This window comes from Micropterus dolomieu, linkage group LG22 (assembly GCF_021292245.1).
Source record: "Micropterus dolomieu isolate WLL.071019.BEF.003 ecotype Adirondacks linkage group LG22, ASM2129224v1, whole genome shotgun sequence".
Classification (NCBI taxonomy): domain Eukaryota; kingdom Metazoa; phylum Chordata; class Actinopteri; order Centrarchiformes; family Centrarchidae; genus Micropterus; species Micropterus dolomieu.
Genome location: NC_060171.1, coordinates 14,538,977 through 14,562,309, shown reverse-complemented (window position 1 = coordinate 14,562,309; position 23,333 = coordinate 14,538,977). Strand labels below are relative to the sequence as shown.

The window sequence follows — 23,333 nt, the reverse complement described above, 5'->3', positions numbered from 1 at the left end:
GCACGGAAGGTTCCCCTGCTTAAACCTGCACATGTCAAGGCCCGTCTTCAGTTTGCCAATGACCATTTGGATGATCCAGAGGAGTCATGGGAGAAAGTAATGTGGTCAGATGAGACCAAAATAGAACTTTTTGGTCATAATTCCACTAACTGTGTTTGGAGGAAGAAGAATGATGAGTACCATCCCAGGAACACCATCCCTACTGTGAAGCATGGGGGTGGTAGCATCATGCTTTGGGGGTGTTTTTCTGCACATGGGACAGGGCGACTGCACTGTATTAAGGAGAGGATGACCGGGGCCATGTATTGCGAGATTTTGGGGAACAACCTCCTTCCCTCAGTTAGAGCATTGAAGATGGGTCGAGGCTGGGTCTTCCAACATGACAATGACCCGAAGCACACAGCCAGGATAACCCAGGAGTGGCTCTGTAAGAAGCATATCAAGGTTCTGGCGTGGCCTAGCCAGTCTCCAGACCTAAACCCAATAGAGAATCTTTGGAGGGAGCTCAAACTCCGTGTTTCTCAGTGACAGCCCAGAAACCTGACTGATCTAGAGAAGATCTGTGTGGAGGAGTGGGCCAAAATCCCTCCTGCAGTGTGTGCAAACCTGGTGAAAAACTACAGGATACATTTGACCTCTGTAATTGCAAGCAAAGGCTACTGTACCAAATATTAACATTGATTTTCTCAGGTGTTCATACTTATTTGCAGCTGTATCATACAAATAAATAGTTAATAAATCATACATTGTGATTTCTGGATTATATTTTTTTTTAGATTATGTCTCTCACAGTGGACATGCACCTACGATGACAATTTCAGACCCCTCCATGATTTCTAAGTGGGAGAACTTGCAAAATAGCAGGGTGTTCAAATACTTATTTTCCTCACTGTGTGTGTGTGTGTATATATGTGTGTGTGTATGTGTATGTGTGTGTATATATATATATAGTGTGTATGTATGTTGATACATTTACCCTGTGGATTAATGTGGTGGTTTGTCAAAGTATCAAAGACTTTATGAAACAGAATTTTTACTTGGAAGTGAAGTACTTATAGCAAATTCTGTGTCAAAGGTGTGTCATATTAGGTTAGGAAAAGTTAGTTAGTAAAATTATGCCTTTCACAATAAATTCACTTTATGTCTGAGAAGCAAGCAAACTATTAGTGTTATTCTAGTACCATTAACATTTATTGTTACTGGTGACCATTATTGTCTGTATGGTGTGTGTAATTAGTCTCTCAACACCGCACTGACTGTACTGAATGTTATGCACAACAGGAAAAGAGTTTTTCATAATGTTGGTGATATTTAAGATGTGTCCGTAATATTGAATGAGCAGATTAAATTAATGCTACAGGAGATTCAGAAAACACACACGTGTCCGGTGTACTTTCAGAGGCAAGAGATTGTGTGGGAAAATGCCATTGCAAGGAAAACAATGCATCTCTGTATGGCCTGGTAGAATGGAAATGGCTGTTGGAGAGGGAAAATTATTCAGTCTTATTAATATCTTCAAGAATATTCAGAGGCCACTGACAGCAAGGGCTCTATTCTTGTCACAGCATAAGGACTAGCACAAGCAATACCACAACAAATTTGCCGACCCTTTGGTATTTGGCTGCTGAGAGCAGTGTGCAAGCATGAGAGATGCGAGATGCAGTTTCATGCAGATGAGGCAGCACAAGGTAAGGTGTTGCTATTTTAGTGAAAACTGGCTCTTTGAGCTGAAAATAGACATCTGAGGAAGAGGTCTGTTTTCTTTTGCCCTGAGGAGGGTGCACTAACAGATGTGTTTAAATGAGTCTAGGCTGGGTGCACTGCTGCTGGAGAATGTGACACATGTTTAGTTTGACTCTTATTGTACTAATTTCACTGTAGCTTTACAACAGTCTACAACTGCACATAACTGTTATTATGTGAATTATGCACAGAAAACATGGGGTTAATTTAAACAATGACAGCTCATACGTACCAAAAGCTGATCAGTTAAGTAATTCAGCACCTTAAAATGGAACGTTTCAGTACATTCACATGGCATGACTCCTTGCTGTGTGAAAACACATTTTGATCCAGCAGCGTAAATTCAGGCTGCTTTTGGATTCTTTACAGCACCCCATGTTGCCCAAAGTTCTGAGTCATTTTTCAGCACAGCTGACATTTTTATCTCAAATTCCAAATGGAGTATACTGGCTTTCACAATGTGAAGACGATTCACATTGTTGTCTGTAAAAAAAGACAAAGCAACCAATTCCCCACAATTTCCTGGACTACGCTTGTGCACTTCTGATAGTATTTGTATATATTGAGTGAATTTTTTTTTTTACGTTATTCATTCTGATGTTTTGGTTTGTTTGTGGTGGGTAAATGATATTTTCTTCCACTTCATTAATCTAATTAAATCTATAGAAAGAGACAATGGATATTTTTCCCTATTCTGTAGAGGTATAGTTATTCTAAAGATTATCACACTTCTCAGTTGTGATCTTAAAATAGAACACAGGACAGCTTTCTCTACAGTACCAGCCTGCATCAGGGAGGATGCTCATTAAAATAAAGCTACACAAAGCAAGAAGAAAATAAAACTGTCACAGCTTGTGATTTTGCATTAAAACTTTACATTATCTCTGTGGCCCAATAATGTGCTAACACACACTAATACAAATTGTTGTCTAGAGACTCTAACTTCAGTTAGCTATTAAGTCTTGATGTCTTAAAGCTCCGGTGATTTAAATTAAACAATTTTTGTCCTTTATAAAATGTCACTCTATATGCAGTATATTTGTAATAATAAAAAATGTTAGTCAATGACGTTGTTGGAATAATTTAGATTTCTTACACTTGGTTACAGCACAGCAGTATAAAAAAATTCTGACTGTGGTCACACCAAACTGATCTGGTGGTGAAATAGACACAGACTGGAGAAATGAGCCAAGCTATCACACTTGTATTGGAGAAGTCATAAATAGTATTATGAGATTTAGACTGCATTATGATAAGCCACACAAAATGTCTTGTTTTAGCCTGATAGATGGATTGTTATAACCAGTAAATCTACTTCCCCCCTCATAAAAGCAATAATTACCATTGGAAATGGAAAAGCTTCCATGTGTTGTGTTGAAAAAGAGTTGTTGTTCATTAATTAGGCAGACTTCTTCTTGTTTGTGCTGAAGTTTCAAAACATTGAGCTACAAGAGCAATTAGAAAATGAATTCTTGGTACAAGCTGGATTGTTTGTCTTGCCTCAGTGGGTTTAACAAAATTTAATTTTGTTTGTGCAGTAGGATGTGTAAAGAAGCAAGGAAACACGATTGGCCCTCTTTCAACATCATGGATGGATCTCTTAAATTACATCAAGGTGTTACTCTCAGGCTAACCTATGTGAATAACATGGATTTTTATTTAGCTCAGATATAATTTCAATGTTGAAAGTTGGATTAAGGAAAATATTGACTTGAGCAACAACAAAAGACTTAATACAGATTGGATACTTTGTGTGGCTCGTTACCAGTTCAATAACTGTCTCATTGATTGTGTCCATGTGCAACAGAAGATGGCAAGGATCACTACGTGGAGGAGTCAGAGGCGACTACGTGTGAAACTAAGGCAGACGAGTCATTTCTGCTACAAAAGCCTGTCACCCGTGCTAAATTAGAGGCCCGAACAGATTCACTTCAGGTACCACGCACGCACCCAGTAATCCACAGTTATTGTTTACAATATTACACTGAACCACTCAAAATTTAATCCTTAGCAGGCCTGTGCATCAATGCATCTAAAATCCAGAGGTGAAACATTGTTGCTACAGGGAAAGAATCCAGCTGGTTCCTCTGGGCTGTTTTTCCGAGATGGGAAAAAGCGTATTGACTACATCCTGGTTTACAAGAAGTCCAGTCCACAGGTGGAAAAGAGGTGCACCTTTGAGAAGAATTTACGGGCTGAGGGTCTAATGTTGGAGAAGGAGGTAAAAAACTTTCTGGTCTGGTTTTAGAAGACTATTCATTAGTTGGTTTCTCAACATATTTCTCAAACTCCTGTTTTTCTTTTTTCATTTGAAAGCCCTCTTTGACGAACAACGACATCATGTTTGTGAAGGTCCATGCTCCTTGGGATACGCTTTGCAAATATGCAGAGCAGATGAACATCCGAATGCCTTTCAGGTAACCATAGTTTGGGAAAAAGATTGAACCATTAACTCTGGAAAGTGTGAGAATAGGCTTTCTTAGTGGCAGGCAAATGAAATAGAGTCCCTCTAACTTGTCTTTTTCTTCTTCATTAAGAAAAAAATGTTACTTCACAGACTGGAAGAGCAAAACCTTGGGCAGGTAAGTAGATTGAATGAAATTCATGAGCAGCACAGTTGCGAGGCTTCATCCGTAATGTGAGCTTTGTATGGTGTTCTAAGACTGAAGAAGTTATCACCTCAAGGAGGAACACAAACAGAGAAACCCAACCACTGAGTTAGCATTAATTAGTCCAGGATTAATGAACCTTTTACACAGACTGTGAGTAAATATACAGTGTTTACCAAGTCTGGGATTAGATTTATAAATGGGAAAATCACTAAGTCATTAAAAATGTGATTAAGTGCAGTTGATTTTGCCAGGACTTACAAATATATTTGTTATGTTTGCTTGAATGTGATTTATTCAACTTTCCAACCTTTTCAAAAAGCACAACATCCTGCACATCATTGCACGCACATTGTTAAGAGTACAATGCTGTAACTCGCCCACTTTGACAGTGCTTTTCTCTAAAATACTTATAATCTTTCAGTCAAATATATGGAGCTGCACAGGCTCATTTGCATACTATTTTTAGAGAGATGCACTTGCACTTTGATGTGATTGAAGTGTTTGACAAGCTCTGCACGGGACTCCAAATTTCCATCTCTTCATCTCACTGTAATGCAGATAAAGACAGTCCAGCAATTTCCGAAAATGTATAGTAACATCTTTTAATTAACAATCCCTTCCTTTTGCTTTAAAAACCCTAAAAACCATACTGTTGAACTATTATAGGGAATGATCTGATGACAGTTGTTTGTTTGTTTATGCCAGTAGTCCACTGTCAATCAAATCTGATCAAATCACACTTCCACAGATCAAGCAGATTAGCTGCATTTCTCACTGTTAATTGTTTTTATAAAAACACCCAATAATGTTTTTTATGAACCTTCAGGCTTTAAACCTGAAGTTCATACCTTCCCCAGTGTTGTTGTTCACTACAGTGATAAGAGATAACTGAAATGACATTGCAATGATGGCAGACGTTTCTGTATGAGCTTTGAATGAGCCCTTGTGAAGCTTTAAATAGGCAGTAACAGTTAGTTGAGTGTGAGATTACTGGTCGTGAAAAGCGCTTTCATTTATCCATTTAACTGCAAACAAGGTGTGACTAATTTCTTCAATACACTGGGATGAACAGAGCGTATTATTGATATTGTTTGCCAGGATAGGTGCGACCTGACAAACTAACAGCAGTAAATGTGCCTGTTTTAGTGTTTTATGACACTTCACCTTGCAGATTGATATACTGTATCAATGAACTGTTTATCACAAGTACATTATGGATAAACATACTGAAGTCAATAGCAGATGTTAAAGGAGTTGACAATATGGATAATATTGAATAATGATATTAATAAAATGTTACCTTTTACATACCATGTACATGATACATACCATGTATAGTTTTACATTGTCATGCTTGAAAGACACACACAGCGCAGACAAAAATCACACAGACAAGAATCACTCGCCCACCTGTCCAACTGAGAACAAAGCACTTTTAAATGTTATGTGAGAGTGAGCTTAGTCATTGTGAACAGTGAGGACCATTATGTTTTCCTCAGAGCTCCTGCAGTCTTTCACTAAGCGTTTGCTCTAAAAAGAAAAATCTTCCCGAGTAGTAAATAGGCTTTATGTGTTTACTAATGGTCTGTCACTAAGTCACGTCCCTGTAATGCTGAACAAATGGGCCGTGTTCAGGTGGCGACAGGTTGCTGGTTTGATAACATTGCTTTCTGTCCTCCTCACAACAACATTCATAAAATGCTCTCTGGCAACAGTATGTTTTCCCCTAGAATTCCCATTTATATTAACTCGATTCATATTATAGCAGAGCTTTACAAATTACACAAAGACCTATCCAGCAAATATGGAGAAGCAGTGGGTAAATATTACCCAGCCAACAGATATTTAAATAGGCTAGCAGCGTGGCTCTAGGGATGTCGATGTCAGTATGTTGATTGGCCCACTAGTTTGGTCCTGACTGTAACACCTCCACAACTATTAGATGGAGTGCCATGAAACTTTGTGCCCTAATGATGTTGGTGATGCCTGTACATTTAATCTAGTGCCACTAGTAAACGTCAGAGATTTTAATTATACTTTGAAATATCTCAAAATCAACATTTTGCACAGACATTGATGATTCTCAGACTTTCAGGTTGTAATGACATTGGTGATCCCCTGATTTTTTTCTCTTGCGCCACCATGAGGTTGATGCTGGAACTATTGGATGGCTTGTCATGAAATTTGGTGCACACATTCATGTCCCTTGCAGGATGAATTGTATCAACATTTTGTAATCTCTTAAATTGCACTGTATTTTTGTGGATATGATTTTACACAACACAAATGTAAAAATTCATGTTTTGGGTAGTAAGATATTTGTGTATATATTTTTTACAGATCTCTGCAGTAAACATTGGACTAAATTCCACAAATGTGTAAAAAGGAAGTTACAAATGTAACATGACCCACAAATTGGCAGAAAGCAATCTGCAAATGTGCAAAAACTGTTTTGTGTGTAGAAGTCACTCTGTATTTTTGTAGATAGGATTTCACACATCACAAATGTAAATATACATATTTGTAGATAGTGAAATATTTGCTCATCATAGTACACATTTGTGCATTGTTTTCTGTGGGTTACAAATATTAAAGTCCAATAAAATCTTCCATATTATCCTGGGTCAGTGAGGGTCGCAGGCTCCTGAGTCATGAGCAATGTGAAAATTAAAAATGACTCTGCAGGGTGATGCCTGCAGTGTGTGCGTGCATGTGTGTGGAAATGTGTTTTTAGTGGGTGTGAGGTGGTGCGAGTTTGTCAGGGTTGTGTTAGCGCAAAAAGGTTTTGAGCCACTGTTCCATTTTAAAGAAAATCATCTTCATGTTAATCTGTGCCATTGATCCTGTTTCTCTTTGCGTCCATGCAGCAGGTTTCATCTAAGATGTCGTCAGATAAAAAGCTGGCTTCCAAGAAATCCAATGAAGCTAGACAAAGAGGCCTTGCCTGACCTGGAGGAAACTGACTGCTACACAGCCCCCTTCAGCAGAGCACGCATGCATCAGTAAGCAGGACATACACACAGTCATGCACATGATCGTGATTAGGCGTGCCACGTAAAGGCAGTGTCAGTAGTGTTATCTGATATTTCTCCTACTCTCTATCCCTAATTTTGCTCCTATCCCTTACATCCATGTATGTTCTGAGCTCGCAACATGGAATTTAGAAACCAGCTGATGAAATTTGCACGATGAGGTCTTGGATATTTTATAGCTTTGAGCCATAACTTAGAATGATAAAGACAAGTTGATCATAAATAAGATATCGAAAGACAGCAGCAGATGTCCATGAAATGATTAGATTTCTTCCCCGTTCCTTCCAGTTTTACCATTTTCCAAGCATCTTTTACTGAAAGTCATCATCCAATCTCATTTGTCATTGAATCATTTCCACTTATCCTTTTGCTCGTCAGCCTTGACATATTTTTTAGAAATAATAATGCTGGAATCAACACAAACTTTACATCCCAAATTGAGTTTTAATGAACATTTCGTTATCGTTATTGGCTCAGCTCTCATTAAGGGCTGTGACTGGATGACGTTGATACTGTTAAATGATGAATAGCTGAAGGAGTGTGCTGTTATTTTCCTCCCAGCTTCACTATCAACAATAGAGAGACCTTCTTTTCCAATTCCACCAGAAGCCGAATAGTCCATCATGTCCTGCAGCGCACGAAGTATGAGGATGGAAAACCAAAGATGGGTGAGGCACCACACTCTCTTCTTTCTCTTCTTCCTCCTCACAAACTAAACAATATTTCTAGCAGTGTAACATCAGTGGCAGGGGAATCCCATGCTCATTTATATGGAATGATACACGGATCCATCATAATGACCTACTTAGGACAATTTATTACTGAGAAGGGGACAGAGTCTACATATTAAATATTAAATATATATAATAAATACTAAATATTGTTTATGTTTTCTGTTAATCTTCTAGGTTTATTCACCTGTAACTTTAGTTTTAGACTTTATCAGCCCTAAATAATTTATGCCAAGCAGTGGCAAAGTAACAAAAGACACAGTAAATTCAATAAAACAATAATTCTGTATTTATTTCTATCACTGTGTTTATCATGTCACTACTAAAACCAGAAGGGAAATATTTTGCTTTTAATTTGACATTAGAGAGCGAGAGAAGGGCAGTGGGATGATTAAAATGTGGGCTGCTGCTGAGCTGTTGGTATCATAACTTGTGGCTGATCCCTCCTCTCCTTCTGGCTGTTGTTTTTTTGGAATCGGCAGTTACCAAACTGTCTGTCCACTCCCCCATCTACTATCTTGTCTGACTGCCGCCGACATGTTGTGCTGATTAAAGTTTAGCTTGAAGGGCTGGAACAAATTTCACATTAATATTTTAATACTGTTGACCACTGTACTTTCCAACAAATAAGATCAGCTCCGCCACAAGAGTGGAAAATCCTTTTCCAATCCACCCCTCCCTGCTCCTGCTCTTATTATCTACAGTTTTAGTCAGGGCAGGACATTGCAAATAAATGCACCATTGTCCTGTAAAGAAAACATTAAACTTCAGCCAATTCAGTCAGTTATTGTGATTGAGAAAATTTTTACTAATAGTCCAGCAAAAATCAAAAAAGGTTATTTCCAATTGCTTGCAGCTATTTGAAAGTCTAACCAGAGTGTTTAAGCCTATTATGTGCTTGTCTAATGCGGCTTGTCAGTTACATAATGCAGTAAATTATTATGACTGTGGATGAGTGGGTTTAAATGAATCTGGTGCTATATGTGTCTTTGTGCATCTCGCTGGTATTATCAGTATCCTTTGACATTGCATGGTTTATTTTACTGTAGGTATCAACCGGTTATTGGGCAACAACACGTACGAGGCAGCATTTCCTCCTCATGAGGTCAGAAGATTTTTATTTGTGCTGAAATGTGTAGAGATTCACACATTGTCAAACTGCATATTTCCTCCTGTAATATAGATTCCCCTACTCTATGTCTCATCAGGGTGGTTATAAAAGCAGACACCCAATTAAGACGCACGGTGCCCAGAATCATAGGCATCTTCTGTACGAGCGCTGGGCCCGCTGGGGAATCTGGTACAAATACCAGCCTCTGGACCTCATCAGGTAATTAATCACATTTGAAGTAGATGGCACAGCACTATGACCTGTTTTTTGACATTTACATGAGCTCTAGGGTCCTGGTTATGAGCCTCGTTCTGTCTTTTATGATATTCAGGATGTGATTGATAAAGTACATGATTATAAAGATATCCAGCTAAAGAGACTGAACAGGCTTTTTTATCACTCCCTGACATCCCAGGATGTCTGATATTTCTGAACTGATGTAGGGTTACTTTAACAGTGGAGGATGAACCCACTTTAGTTTCAGGTTGCTTTAGCACTGCTGTGTTTTAGCACCTCTGTTCCATCTTATCACATTTAAAGGAAGAGTAAACAGAGTGACAAGGAATACTGTTTGACAGATTGTGAAATGCGCTGATTCACTTTCTTGCCAAGAGATGGATAAGAAGATCAATACCACTGACTCTCATGTGTTAACTACAGAGCTGGATCCAGGAGACAATGAGCTTAGCTTTCCATAAAGACTGGAAACAAGGCAATATGCTACCTAACTCCGTCTAAGGGACACAGCACATTTTTAATTATATTTCTATAATATATATCTATAATTTTGTGTACAGATTAAACAAACAGGCTAGCTGTTTAACCCCGCTTCGAGTTTTTATGCTAAGCTAGGCTGATTACCTCCTGAGATTATATAAATTTAACTATCAACTATCAGAGATTTTTTCTGTTCTTACCAAGGTTCATAGCTGTCGTTTTCACAGTTCCAGCTGTATAATGAGGATGTCACATATCAATAATCAAATCTTCTTTATGACAATATTGGATTTGAGGCGGCTAAAATCAATATTTTTACAATAACAATCTGTTATATGACAATGTGAAAACATTGTGACAATGTGAAAGGGATTGCTCGTAGTGGGAATAATCAGCTGCAGCTGCCCTTGACTTTACAGAGCTAGTGACTTTAGGCTCATTGTTTAACTGTCCAGCCCCCAGCCATTTTCAGTCGCTGCAGGCAGCTGTTTTCAGCAAATAAATCTCCAAAAACCCACTGTACACAATCTGTTCAGCACCAGACTGCAGACAGACACAGTTAGCAACTAGCTGGAGAACATAATGGAGTATTTAGCAGCTAAAGAGATAGATATTTCCCTCAGGAGTTAGTAGAGCCCAAAAACAGCTAAAAGGAAAGTGAAATAAATGAATCATAATGTTGCTCTGTGTCTCCTGGATGTGTAAATAAGCAACTATTTGTTCTAAGTTCTATGGATCTACTTAATAAATGATGATATGCCAAAATTTTGTTCATACTTTGTTTCGACTGCCTCCAAGTACCAAAATATCAGTTATTGCAGGTTTAAAGGTCATTCTGATGAAGTACTTTGATTTTTCAGATCTTTCATTCACTAGATTAGCTAAAAACGAACATTCCCACATGGTGATCTTATCTATAAATAGTCTCTCAATTGAATTTCACATTGTTGTTTTATAAAATTACAGTATACATACTGTGATAGACCATTGTAGCCATAAACTGTTTATCTATCATATTGCCTGTCATGTATTTTTCTTGGTTACATAAACCTAGTGTATATCCTAAAACCAGGAATCATTACTGGGATACTAGTGTGCATGTACACTGTCTGTTAATACAGCGTTGCATACACACTTGGGAGTTGCCTGATTTTAACTAATTGCCACTGAACTCCTTTACTGGAGCAGTTGCGCAATTAGTGTCTTGCTCAAGGGCACCTGACAGCTGTGGTTTAGGAAGAAGAAACAGTTATTGATTAATTTTCTACCACAGCAATGTACTGTGTGACCTTTCAGTCCAGCAGCCTCCCTATCCTTTAGGCTACCATAACCACCTCACAGTGCACCAAATTTAACCACTACTTTATTGCAAGTGAACATGGCCAGATTTTATTAACAGTCAGCATAGTTTATTGTTGAATTTGACCACTATGTCTCTCTCCCAGGCGGTACTTTGGTGAGAAAATTGGTCTTTATTTTGCGTGGTTGGGCTGGTACACTGGCATGTTGATCCCTGCCGCCCTGGTTGGTGTTTTTGTCTTTCTCTATGGTCTCTTCACGATGGACTCTAGCCAAGTAAGGTCAGTTCACACAGCCCGCATAACATATAGGACAGTGCACATACTCCTTGAATATTAATGTAGAATGTGTAATTTAAAACATGTATATTCTTGATCGTTGCTGTCGTTTCCTGATTCATTGTCTCATCAGTAAAGAGATTTGTGAAGCCAACACTACCATCATGTGTCCTATGTGTGAGGAGACCTGTGAGCCGTGGACGCTGAGTGACAGTTGTGTCTACGCGAAGGTCAGTGTGGTCCTGATGATATTCATTTGTAGTCACAGCATATCAGCATCTCAACCTCTTCCAGCTCATTAGAAACTTTTAGCAAACATTTGTAAGCTCAGAAATTCTCATGACCCCATAAAGTAGACAGCTGCCATTTGAATTAGAGTAGGACTAGAGTAGGTCATGATCACAGTGATCATGGAGCTCCAAATAGATTATAGTGCAATAATAATAATAAATTTCAAACCAGTGTAATTCAGTTTTTATAGAAAGATATATAGAAGCAAAAAAGGTCAATATTTAAAGGTTTGGTCAGGCGTATTTGGAAATAGACTTCATTACTTACTTACTTGAGTTGAATAAACAACATCAACAACACTCTCATATCTGTCTGAAAGCACCTTAGCTTAGCACAAAGACTGAAAATTAGGTGAAACCGCTAGCCTTGCTCTGTCCAAACATATCATTTATACACTTTATTTTTTGTACAGATAAGATATGATATGTTAATTAGTAAACTTTAGAGGTGATTATAGCCTGGACAGCTAGCTGTTTCACCCTGTTTCCAGTCTTTATGCAAAGCTAAGATAAAAAAGGCAAAAAAGTGAATTTCCGAAAAAGTCAACTTTTCCTTTAAGAAATCTTTACATCTCAAGGACGAGAGACTCTCAAATATGGTGTTGATCACCACAAAGTGCTGACGTGTATTTAACAAAAGTGAAGCTGTTGAAATTGAAAATAGATAAAAGTCATAATTCAGTTTCATTTGTAAAGACACTATTTGGGAGCAGTCCTTCATGTGCTTGTGTTTCTAGGTGACCCATCTGTTTGATAATGGCGGGACTGTGTTCTTTGCTATCTTCATGGCTATTTGGGGTAGGTGGATCGTTTTTTGTCCCTTTTCTGGATTTTGTAAACACTTGTTACATCATCTGTACATCAACTATGTTCCTCGCTTGATACAAACCCTTCTGGAATTCAAATCTATTTAAACAAGAGTGTATCATTGCTCATGCTTGCACTCTCCTCTCAACTCCTCCAAACACATTAAGCTTTTCAACTGAGAATTCAATACAGTAAACACGCTAAGTGCAAATACAGGAGCTTCTTCTCTGTAATACATTTGTCACAGAAAAAAATCATGGTCAGGTTTCTCTGATTGAATCTCTGCACTAACATTTCAAGTGCTGTCCTGATGTAATTAGTCGGATTATTAAACATTTCTCCAGAGGGAGGCGGTATCATTCGGCTGTCAGTGTTGCAGAATTGCACCATGATTATGTTATATTGCACCTATGGTTCACACAGCTATAATATTTTTGTAATGTAGAGCATTAGGGTTACTGTTCAGCGTCTGGCCCACATCCATCTTATTTCCCAGCGTGGTAAATACTCACCTGTGCCCAGAGGGAAAAACGTGGCACATTGTGTCCTGAGTTTGGGCTAAATGAAGGCCAAGGAGAGCTGGAGAGCCAAGGGAGGTCTGTAGCACTGAGTCCTGTGTGATGGCTTTTGGCAATGTGGACCAAAGTAGCAGTACTGCGCCACTGAGTGAGTGCACTCCAGGTCCGCTGTCTGTGTGTGTGAGCGAGATAGAGATGAAAAATTGGTTCGCCCAAGGGACCGAATGTAGGCATCTGAAAAGGCTGCCTTTTAAACAAAAGTGGGTCAAGCTATAATAAACTTCAACATCTTTAACAGCAGTCAAAGTTGTTCTGACTTAGGATTCACAATCTGGTACTTTTTAAGGCCACAATTCCTTTGTGTGTCCCAAATGTAAATCTTCAATACTTTTGTTTTACTTTGAAATGAAAGTACAAAGAGATGGCCTTAAAAGTCTAACCGATAGAATAAAAATATATTATAATAATATATAATTATTATATAATAATAAAAATATTCCAGTTTCTATCAAATACGACAAGGAAATGCAGCCAATTCTCATATCTGAGTTGCTAAAATTGAGTATTGATTGGCAGTTTTGCTTGAAAAGTATTTATATTTATTTTATACTTATTAGTTGACAATTTTTTTCTGTTGATTGACTAATTTGTTAATTGGCTAATTGTTGCAGCTCTAAACAAATGTAATATGTTCAGAAATATGGAACATTCATAATGCACAAATCAGAGCTGTATTAAGGCTGCACAGCACTGATCAAGTTCTCATGGCGATTTTCATTAGATGTTCGTTGACCTGATACAAAAATCACACGTGTATTATATGTGTGTCTAATGAAAACTGACAAAAGGGCTGAATCAGAAGTATAGTGCGACAGTGTGCTGTCCATCATAGAGCAAACATAATTGCACTGCTCTTTTCCACTGATGCTGAGGCCCATCTTTCCCTTTCTATATTGAACCACAAAAGTGTTTCCGAAGTGTGTGTGCCATGCCTCCTTTAAAAAAGCCTTTTTCCTGATGTTACATAATGAACCAGAATACATGAAAAGTATTCACAGCAAAATGTTACGAACATCATTTCTGGTGTTGTGTGCAGCTCAAGTCATAATGGACTCGGGCACAAAGGAAACTATGCCTCCAGACTGAATTCTGCCCACAGAAAGCTGTACTTTTGAAGTCTTTCAACATAGAATGGATCTTGCCTGACAAAGACAATGATTTGGCAGTGAAACATTGTACAAATAAAGCCTTGCTTTACAGCTTTGCTGTTGCCACTTTCCCTTAACTTCACCACAGAAAGGAAAGGTTATCTATGAACTGATAGTTGATCTGATCAGTTTCAGTAATGGGCCATGCACGTCACTGCAGCCTGTGATTCACTCAGGATATCTGACCACGATGTGGTGTTTGGTTCTGCGTTCTGTCCAAAGTTAATGACCCTCTGCAGTCACATGATTAACAATTATACCATGTGTTTGATATCAAAGTTGATCAATAGTGTGACTCATCCCTGATCCCCTCTGCAGCCACAGTATTCCTGGAGTTCTGGAAAAGGAGGAGGGCAGAACTGACTTATGACTGGGATCTCATTGATTGGGAGGAGGAGGAGGTACGTCAGCAATATCCTCAAATAGATCCGAAATCAATTTATTACCTCACAATTTTGGTCTATACAAAACAGGAGAGTTATTGCTTCATTCGGAAGAAACACCTGCAGTTCATTAGTTCATACTGAAATGTGTGTTGTGAATCAGGAGGAGCTGAGGCCTCAATTCGAAGCCAAGTACTCCAGGGTGGAGAGAGTCAACCCCATCTCCGGCAAACCTGAGCCTTTCCAGCCCTTCTCAGACAAACTCAGCCGGCTCATGGTGTCTGTGTCCGGAATATTCTTCATGGTAAACCCTTTGATCTTTGAATAATCTACCCTTTGGGGATTCAGGCTCAGAGTGAGATCACCATTACATTGTGTGCCATCTTTGGAGCAATTATGATGTGCCAGCAGTGGCATAACATCTCCCCCTGCTGGGTGAAAACTGTATTGAGAGGAAATGGTGGATTTAGCCTTCTGATGGCCTAATTTCTCCTGTGTGGCTGATTACATTTGACTGATGAGTGTTTTGTTTATCTGAATAGTTAGAGTTTCTTAATCAATAGCTCTTGCTTTTTATGCTGCACAGTTCATTATAAGATAAGATACAACCTGCTTCTCACAGATTTTTAAACACATATATCGTCCCCTCCTCTCTGCTTCCTTATTTCCGTCATCTCTGCTTAGATTTCCCTCGTTCTGACAGCCGTGTTTGCTGTGGTGGTTTTCCGTCTCATTGCGATGGAGAAATTTGCTTCCTTCAACTGGTATTTTGTGAAGAAGAACTGGCAGTTTGCCACCTCTGGCACTGGTGTCTGCATCAACTTTATGATCATCATGTCTCTCAACTTGGTGGGTGTCTGGACAACCATCATCTGGCACGTTTACATATTCTGTCCAACAAATGTTTCATGAAACATTTATTTAGAACTTTGTTCCAGGAACTGTCAGATCCACAGCCTGAAAGACTTTTCAGGGTTTTTGTTTTTTGTAGCTGAGATTCCTGCTTGCCTCTCTTTCTCATGATAATTGCTCTCCTCAACCTTTTCCCTGTTGATGCTTATAAGTACTATCATCTTGTCAGGTGTACGAGAAGGTGGCCTATCTGCTGACAAATTTAGGTGAGCGTTGTCAACATGCCGCATGCATTTACAATATCATTATCTCTTGCTTCTCAGATGGTTTGCAAGCATTCATTTTCTCCCTCGTCCACCCCACAACTCCTGTTTCTCCCCCCTCAGAGCACCCACGGACAGAGTCTGAGTGGGAGAACAGCTTTGCTCTGAAGATGTTCCTGTTCCAGTTCGTAAATTTGAACAGCTCTACATTTTACATTGCTTTCTTTCTCGGAAGGTAGGCTGGCTGCCATGAACTCTACAGTTCCTGTTTACAGTGAATTTAATGAGAGATTTTGCAAAGATCTGTTGTTTCAAACTCCCATATCATGACATATGCCAAGACTCCTTCCTATTCCCTTCTCACTGTATAGTTATTTTTCAGACCTCATGTTTCAGCATTTACAAAATATGGCTTTGACTAGAAATGCAGCCAAGCTGTGGTTTATCTGACATAATTTGCGCCTTTGAGTGTATTTTTTCCTGCTCAGAGTTTATCATCTTCGCTCAGATTGAATTGAATTTCGCAGCTAACGTTGCCCTTCTCAATCTGTTCAGGTTTGCTGGCAGGCCTGGAAATTACAATAAACTCTTTAAGCGATGGAGATTGGAGGAGGTGAGTGCAATTAGGCATCACAATAAGTGGGCCGACTATTGCCTTCTGTTTTCGGATATATTTAGAGTTTTCAAGTAATTCATCTTCCTAATATCCGCCTGTATATTACTATGCGAACCATTAATCTTCCACATAATTACTTGGATTTAAAATTTTAATGATCTCAAAACAGAATGGGTTGAAGTGTGTCCCAGGATTCACTCATGGCTTTGAATTGTTCGGCATGAAATATGGATTTCACAGTTTATTTTTATTTAAATGTGTTTTTCAGTGTCACCCAAGTGGCTGCTTGATTGATCTGTGCCTGCAAATGGGAGTCATCATGTTCTTCAAACAAATCTGGAACAACTTCATGGAGCTCGGTTATCCGTAAGTAATATGTTATTGTAATCATGTGGTTGTTTTTCCATGAACCATTAGAAATGCGGTAATAAATCTGTTATGCTGTAAATCCAAGTGATTGGCATTTTACAAACCGTCTGTTGTTTTTTTGTCCTTTATATCATTAGCATATGGAAAGGCCTTTCTCCGGCAGAAACACATCAAATCCTCTTGTGGAGCTTAGTGAAATGGTTCCTGCAGTGCTCAGTACATTGTCAGAAATAATTGCTTTGAGTTGACAGCTAGCTACTTGCTATGTTTTCAGTTTGCTGCAGAACTGGTGGTCTCGCAGGAAGATGAAGAAAGTAGGTGGTGGAGGGCAGAATGTAGAGAATAAAGCTCAGCTTCCACAGTGGGACAAAGACTGGAATTTGCAGCCAATGAATGCCCATGGACTGGTGGATGAATACCTTGAAATGGGTAAAACACTACACTATTTTGACACATTGTTTGTGCCAGACTTGAGACGGACATCCTCTGATGTTCATCCAAACGGTTCTCTAATCTGCAGTCCTCCAGTTTGGCTTCACCACCATCTTTGTAGCAGCGTTCCCTCTGGCTCCTCTCCTGGCTCTGCTCAACAACATCATTGAGATTCGTCTTGACGCCTACAAGTTTGTGACTCAGTGGAGGAGACCCATGCCTGCCCGAGCCACAGACATAGGTCAGTGTGATCTCTGACTGCCCTCACACCTTGTCACACAGTGTTTGCTTCATTTTTAAATCAAAGCCACTTGTCTTTCCAACAGTAAAACATTGCAGGAACCAAACATTTTCCAACCTGTGGAGATAGATATGTACCCATATCCTCTGCTTCTGTACTGCCATATGCTGCACTTCCCCTCCCAGCAGCCCACCTCCCCATATGACTACAAACACCACCCTCCAACTGCCATATAATATATGACCAAATACTTTTTGAGGCATGTTGCCCTGTAATTAAAGGAAGAATCCACAATGAAACATTTAGAATTCTTCAGCTGTAATGAACACATTATGTCTCAGTCGCACAGAATCAAAGAGCAAAGCTTCTTTGTGGGTTTAAGCTGACATTTACCGATCAGACAAATCTAATGCAGAAAAAGCAGAGAGATGATTTGTTTCCAATGACAGTACAGTAGCCTCAAAAGATTTTATTGTAATATATCAAAAAGATATATTGTATTTTAGTAACACAGTTGACAAACTATTTGGTTACATGGCTGTATTTGTGTATAGATAAACAATATGTCCTTACACCATCTCTGGAGACTGTTGAAACTCATTCCCATAAATTATAAACTGAAGTGAAGTAAATAAAGCATGATGAAGGAAAGTAAGCTAAATTACAAGACTTCATCACAGAATAATTCCTGTAAAGGCTTGAATTATCCTTCTCGGTTGTTCGAACCTCGGAACCCATAGGCTGTTGTTTGACGGTGATTCGAATGCAGATACATTTAATAAAAGCTAATCTCTAGGTTTCTGATATTGATGAAAAGCTAAATCGTCATCAGATGATAGATGATGGGTTCTGAGGTTGTATTTAGGCAGTGTCCCGCCTCTTTTGCTGTCCACGCGCAGAGACAGAGGCAGTTTAGCTGCATGCCATCAAACACCTCTCAAATGTGATCGTAGTCTGACTATTATTGACCCATACAGACACCAGAATTCTTCCTACACCAAAATCTTGTCCCTTGCCTACAGATTCTGCATTAATATGCAAAAATATGTTAATAGAGATTAGATGCACTTTAATGTTTCACCAATAAAAGGTTTAGTGTTGTAAGCCACGCAGAACTCTGTAGGTGAACGCATGCAGGTTCATACTGAACACTAGTTTTCCTAACTGAAAATGTTTATTCTCCTCTGCTTTGGCTGTCAGGGATCTGGCATGGGATTCTCGAAGGTATCGGCGTGTTGGCAGTCATCACCAACGCCTTCGTCATTGCTATCACCTCAGACTACATCCCCCGCTTTGTCTACGCATTCAAATATGGACCGTGTGTGGACAAGGGACACCACCATGAGGATGAGTAAGCTAAAATATAATGCGTAAGCTTTAAATATATCCGGCAGAGTGGCTTGTGTTGTGGTGAGATAGCTTCTGCTTTCGCCCTCAGGTGTTTGCGAGGCTACATGAACAGCAGCCTGTCTGTGTTTGACATGGGCGAGATGAAGAACAGCAGCCAGTCCAGATACTGCAGGTACAGAGACTACAGAGCACCGCCCTGGAGCTCAGTGCCGTACGAATTCACCCTGCAGTTCTGGCACGTCTTGGCTGCCAGGCTGGCCTTCATCATCGTCTTTGAGGTCTGTCAGCACTCCCCATTTCTTTTTTGTGTGTTAACCAGCAAGGCAAGAAGCTAAAACTAAATCCCTGCCTTCTGCAATGATTTCTGCAGTGAGGACAATTGGTTTAATATACACCTATTGTAGGGCATATAAAGTTCTTTACTGTGGTGCACACAGTGTTAACCTTTGCATGCTTATTAAATTATGCAGCAAATACTGGCAACTAAAGTGTGTGTGAGTTCTGTGCAAGGTAACTCCTAAATTATTAATGCTTCCCTCAGCACCTGGTGTTTGGGATCAAGTCCTTCATAGCGTACCTCATTCCGGACATGCCAAAGGATCTCTGTGATCGTATGAGGAGGGAGAAGTACCTGATGCAGGAGATGATGTACGAAGCAGAACTAGAGCACCTGCAGAAGGAGAGAAAGAAGAAAGGACGGCGTTATCACCATGAGTGGCCTTAGCTTTACCCACCACTTCTCCACTACACACCGCACAGCCCTCAACTCACAGGCATGTCCTCCCCAGCCTGCTTATTTATGTGTTTTAGCTTTGAGAGTCTAGCTCCACTCGGCTGATTCTATACACCAAAGACACCCCCGTTTAGTAACCAGATCCTTCCCCAAAACTGTCTGGCTTCAGGCTCTGACCCTCGCCATCTGTTCCACATCCAGTGTTGGGCTGCTCTTCTGGCCCCACCCCGCTCCTCCTCGAGCCCTCACCTGGCTTCATCCAGCAGGTTGCCCTTGGATCTGTGCTGTGTCATAGCTTCACTGGAAAACCCTGTGCAATTGTAATGTTTACTATGCAGATCAAGGGCTGCAGATCACCACTGTTCACCCATCCTACATTCTCTCTCTCTGTGTGTGGCAGCTAGCTCTCCGCATGGCTGCGTTTTTCTCCCGTGAGCATTAGCAGAGCCGTTCTGCTGCTAATGTGATAGAGCTACTATGGCACTTAGCATTTCTTGTTGCAAAAGTGATTCTGGTGATGTGGCTACCAAATACAATGGACACTGTTGTTGCAAAGCGACTGTATATTGTCCCTGAAGCATGCTGATCAATATTTGCAGCTATATGGTGAACTGCGAAGAGAATAAAATTAAGACAACTGCACACATCCTGTAGGATGTTAACATCTATTCTGTACATTCTCTATGAAATCATATCAAGTGCATGGTGATATTGTTTTGTATCTTTTGATAGACAAAGTCGCTGTGTTGATGCCTGGTTCACATGTGTCTGTACTCAGTGCAAGCTAAATGTCAATCTCCGTCTGTGCTACTGCTGAGCTTGACTTTCTTGAGTGGAGGAAATGTGAACTTAGTGCAATTAGATTGTGCCTACTGCTCACCACAATTGTGTCACGAACATCACATGTGCCTGTTTGTGCTGCACATGCTTTTTCAAGTGCAAGAAATGTTCTCTTTCCTCATTCTGTTGTCTGATCTTCTGTTAACTCTCTGAACTCTCCTGTTTGGATTTGCTTTGGATGTGAGTCCCACCACAGTACCTACTCGGGTCTCAGCTAATGGCTCTGAAACATGTCGACGGTGTACGTTGTAATGTGACTCCCACCATTAACAATGTATACATGCACGCAGGTACTGCAAATCTGCTCTTCCGTTCTGTGCTCGCAGCCTGTTTTTCATTTGTTGTTGGAAGCCCTGAAGCGTGGTTGAAACTTGGATCACTTAGACATACCTGTGGCTTGGGTGTTCAAGTTTACAAAGAACATCCAACCACTGTTCGTCACTCACAGCACACCAACATATTTCAGTTTGGGTCCTTTGCTAACTAAGCACACAGTCAGATGCAGTGTCGGCTGCTTTCGGACCTTTTATTGATGTGAAACCTAGAAATTCGGTTTTGTTAAACGCAGAGTCATGACATTGCCTTTACTTGTGGTCAGTTCTGATGTCATGGATTACAGAACTCAGGAAAACAGGCAGCATGTGCGAAGTATCCATCTGTGAATCTGAGTCAGAATCATAATCATTTCCTGTTTCATTCACGATGAGATGGAGAGTCGTGTAGTGCGTGGAGTAAACAGTATTAATGAGGAGTGTTTTCATTTTGTAGGTGATGAGAACTTCAACATCAGCCCAAGACCTTCCATACAGGTCATGTTGATCATATGATGTTTGATACGATTTAGAGTTAACGACATTATGCACAGTAAACGTGAAAGTTACATGAACCTAACACCTGAAGGTAAAGAATATCACTACCCTGAATGCATTGCACAACACTGAAAAAACTATTCATTATTTAAAAATAAGTGTACATTATTTAAATTAGTTTAGTTATGTTGCATTGTATATACATTTTATTATATGTGGAATGTTTTTATACTTTTTATTTTGTGCTATCAGTATGAGTTTACCTGTTTTCATCCTCAGATAAACAAAGTAATGTCCACATTTCTCAGGTGTCTTATGAATGTTTGCAGATGATAAACTTTTTATCATATTTTCTAAAATCCTGCTTTTTTAAATTATATTTTTGCACTGGTAGTGCATTCGCATGACTATTATGCACACTCACAGTTAAAGCATGTTTTTTAATTTTAAAATTTTAAAATATTGAAAATCATGGAATACCATCATGGGGACATATGATGCAGGTCGTAAGATGTAATGATGCTTTCAGTTCATAACGTTCAATCCAGTGATTCAAACAAGTGTTTTTAAAACATATTCCAATACTAAAGAAATTACTCCGGGTTTTCAGAATATCTTCCCTGCTATGTGAACACTGAAAATCTATGCATGTTGTTATCCTTGAGTGCTATGTTGATTTTGAACAAATGCAGATGTAAATGTACTGGTACATTGGTACTGTAAAGTATGCATGACCTAACATCTGCCTTGAGCAGAGCTAACTTCTGTACAGTTGTTAACAGCGTCTTAAACATATCACCTCCGCTTTTCAGTGTTGAACATGACAAGACATTGTGTTTCTTGATTTGACAGAATTTTATACTGTAAGATAATTTTCTAAATAACATCTTAGACTCTAGACTAATTTCTATAATCTGGCCTGGACTGAATTTAAGAGTCTGATCAAACGAAACATGTCAATCCTCAAATTTGCTCTGTTTGAACAGTCAACTGGGAATTAGTATAATGTTTACCTCCTGACAGCTGAAGTGTTTAACTTTATGGGATTGGTTGGGAGAGTTATGAATGAATAACTACATAACCTTGAATGTTTGACTTGCCCAGCTACTACTAATTTCCAGATGGATCTTTGTCCTGTTATCTTCTCTTCTCTGGCAGCATCGGTGTCCCTTCTCACTAATACAAATACTGCGCGGTGGTGGAAAGGTGTCTCATGCCTTTCACTGTTGGCAATAGCACAATATGGGTATTGCATAATAAGTTATTATGGCATGACCTTGCACATCTCTGAAAACATTGCAGTCTAGAGGGGGATTATGCTTTCTGTTCTATGCTATGCCTCCTAATAGGATTGTGCTTGAGCAAGTGATGTGTGACTTGACGTGGAAGCACGGTGATGTTAGACCATAGATTTAACTGCATAATAGGATGGTATCAGTTGTGACATGAAGTATATCAATGACATTGTTGACTTCGTTCCTGTTTACATGTAAAAACATATTGAAATGTATAAAAATAATGTAACATAAAATAATTTGGATATCACTTTTTTCTGTAATAAATCATGGATTGTATCTTTTAAATCAAAGCTGCTCTCTTTATTGTTGCTTCCGTTTCTCTGTAATATAAAACAACTGAAAAACAGCCTCTGGGCCGAGCTGATATGGTCTTCATGACTATCCAAGTCTAAATCTGCTAATGGAACAAACCAGGGCACAGCAGACTGCTGAGACTGTTTTTTCCCCCCTGCTATTATAACAAACCACAAATATTCTTGCCAAAGAGTGTTCATATAACATATTGTTAACACTATTAGTATTGTAGGATTTACAAACTGCATTAGGATGCTGTTGCTGCTTAGCCTTCACTTCAACTGCTTTTCTGTTCATGTCATATATGTGTGTGTATGTATGTATGTATGTATATATATATATATATATATATATATATATATATATATATATAATGTGTGTGTGTGTGTGTGTGTGTGTGTGTGTGTGTGTATATATATATATGTGTGTGTGTGTCTGTGTGTACAGGGCAGGAGATGCTGAATGGCACTATAAAACGATTTTGGATCATTTCACCTCTTTGTGAGG

At 39.3% G+C, this 23,333-nt stretch overlaps 2 protein-coding genes across 9 annotated transcripts in view; both read left to right on the top strand.

The window, feature by feature from the left end:
* Window positions 1-22,822, top strand: part of LOC123961670 (anoctamin-3-like) — a 42,278-nt gene extending 19,456 nt beyond the window's left edge. For 4 of the 8 annotated variants that reach the window (XM_046037228.1, XM_046037223.1, XM_046037229.1 and 1 more), the window contains 23 exons: window positions 3,551-3,678; window positions 3,755-3,964; window positions 4,060-4,160; window positions 4,281-4,325; window positions 7,223-7,357; window positions 7,949-8,055; window positions 9,168-9,223; window positions 9,327-9,448; window positions 11,392-11,526; window positions 11,657-11,753; window positions 12,551-12,611; window positions 14,665-14,747; window positions 14,893-15,033; window positions 15,414-15,578; window positions 15,811-15,847; window positions 15,968-16,079; window positions 16,400-16,457; window positions 16,729-16,826; window positions 17,104-17,258; window positions 17,350-17,502; window positions 18,703-18,853; window positions 18,941-19,130; window positions 19,394-22,822. In XM_046037228.1, coding sequence (XP_045893184.1) covers window positions 3,551-3,678; window positions 3,755-3,964; window positions 4,060-4,160; window positions 4,281-4,325; window positions 7,223-7,357; window positions 7,949-8,055; window positions 9,168-9,223; window positions 9,327-9,448; window positions 11,392-11,526; window positions 11,657-11,753; window positions 12,551-12,611; window positions 14,665-14,747; window positions 14,893-15,033; window positions 15,414-15,578; window positions 15,811-15,847; window positions 15,968-16,079; window positions 16,400-16,457; window positions 16,729-16,826; window positions 17,104-17,258; window positions 17,350-17,502; window positions 18,703-18,853; window positions 18,941-19,130; window positions 19,394-19,576 — 2,723 coding nt within the window. In that variant the 3' untranslated portion in view covers window positions 19,577-22,822. The remainder of the gene's footprint in view (window positions 1-3,550; window positions 3,679-3,754; window positions 3,965-4,059; window positions 4,161-4,280; window positions 4,326-7,222; window positions 7,358-7,948; window positions 8,056-9,167; window positions 9,224-9,326; window positions 9,449-11,391; window positions 11,527-11,656; window positions 11,754-12,550; window positions 12,612-14,664; window positions 14,748-14,892; window positions 15,034-15,413; window positions 15,579-15,810; window positions 15,848-15,967; window positions 16,080-16,399; window positions 16,458-16,728; window positions 16,827-17,103; window positions 17,259-17,349; window positions 17,503-18,702; window positions 18,854-18,940; window positions 19,131-19,393) is intronic. The other 4 variants (XM_046037227.1, XM_046037231.1, XM_046037224.1 and 1 more) reach the window with 3 other exon arrangements.
* Window positions 21,719-23,333, top strand: part of LOC123961587 (anoctamin-3-like) — a 5,838-nt gene continuing 4,223 nt past the window's right edge. The window contains exon 1 of the mRNA XM_046037079.1: window positions 21,719-21,740. Coding sequence (XP_045893035.1) covers window positions 21,719-21,740 — 22 coding nt within the window. The remainder of the gene's footprint in view (window positions 21,741-23,333) is intronic.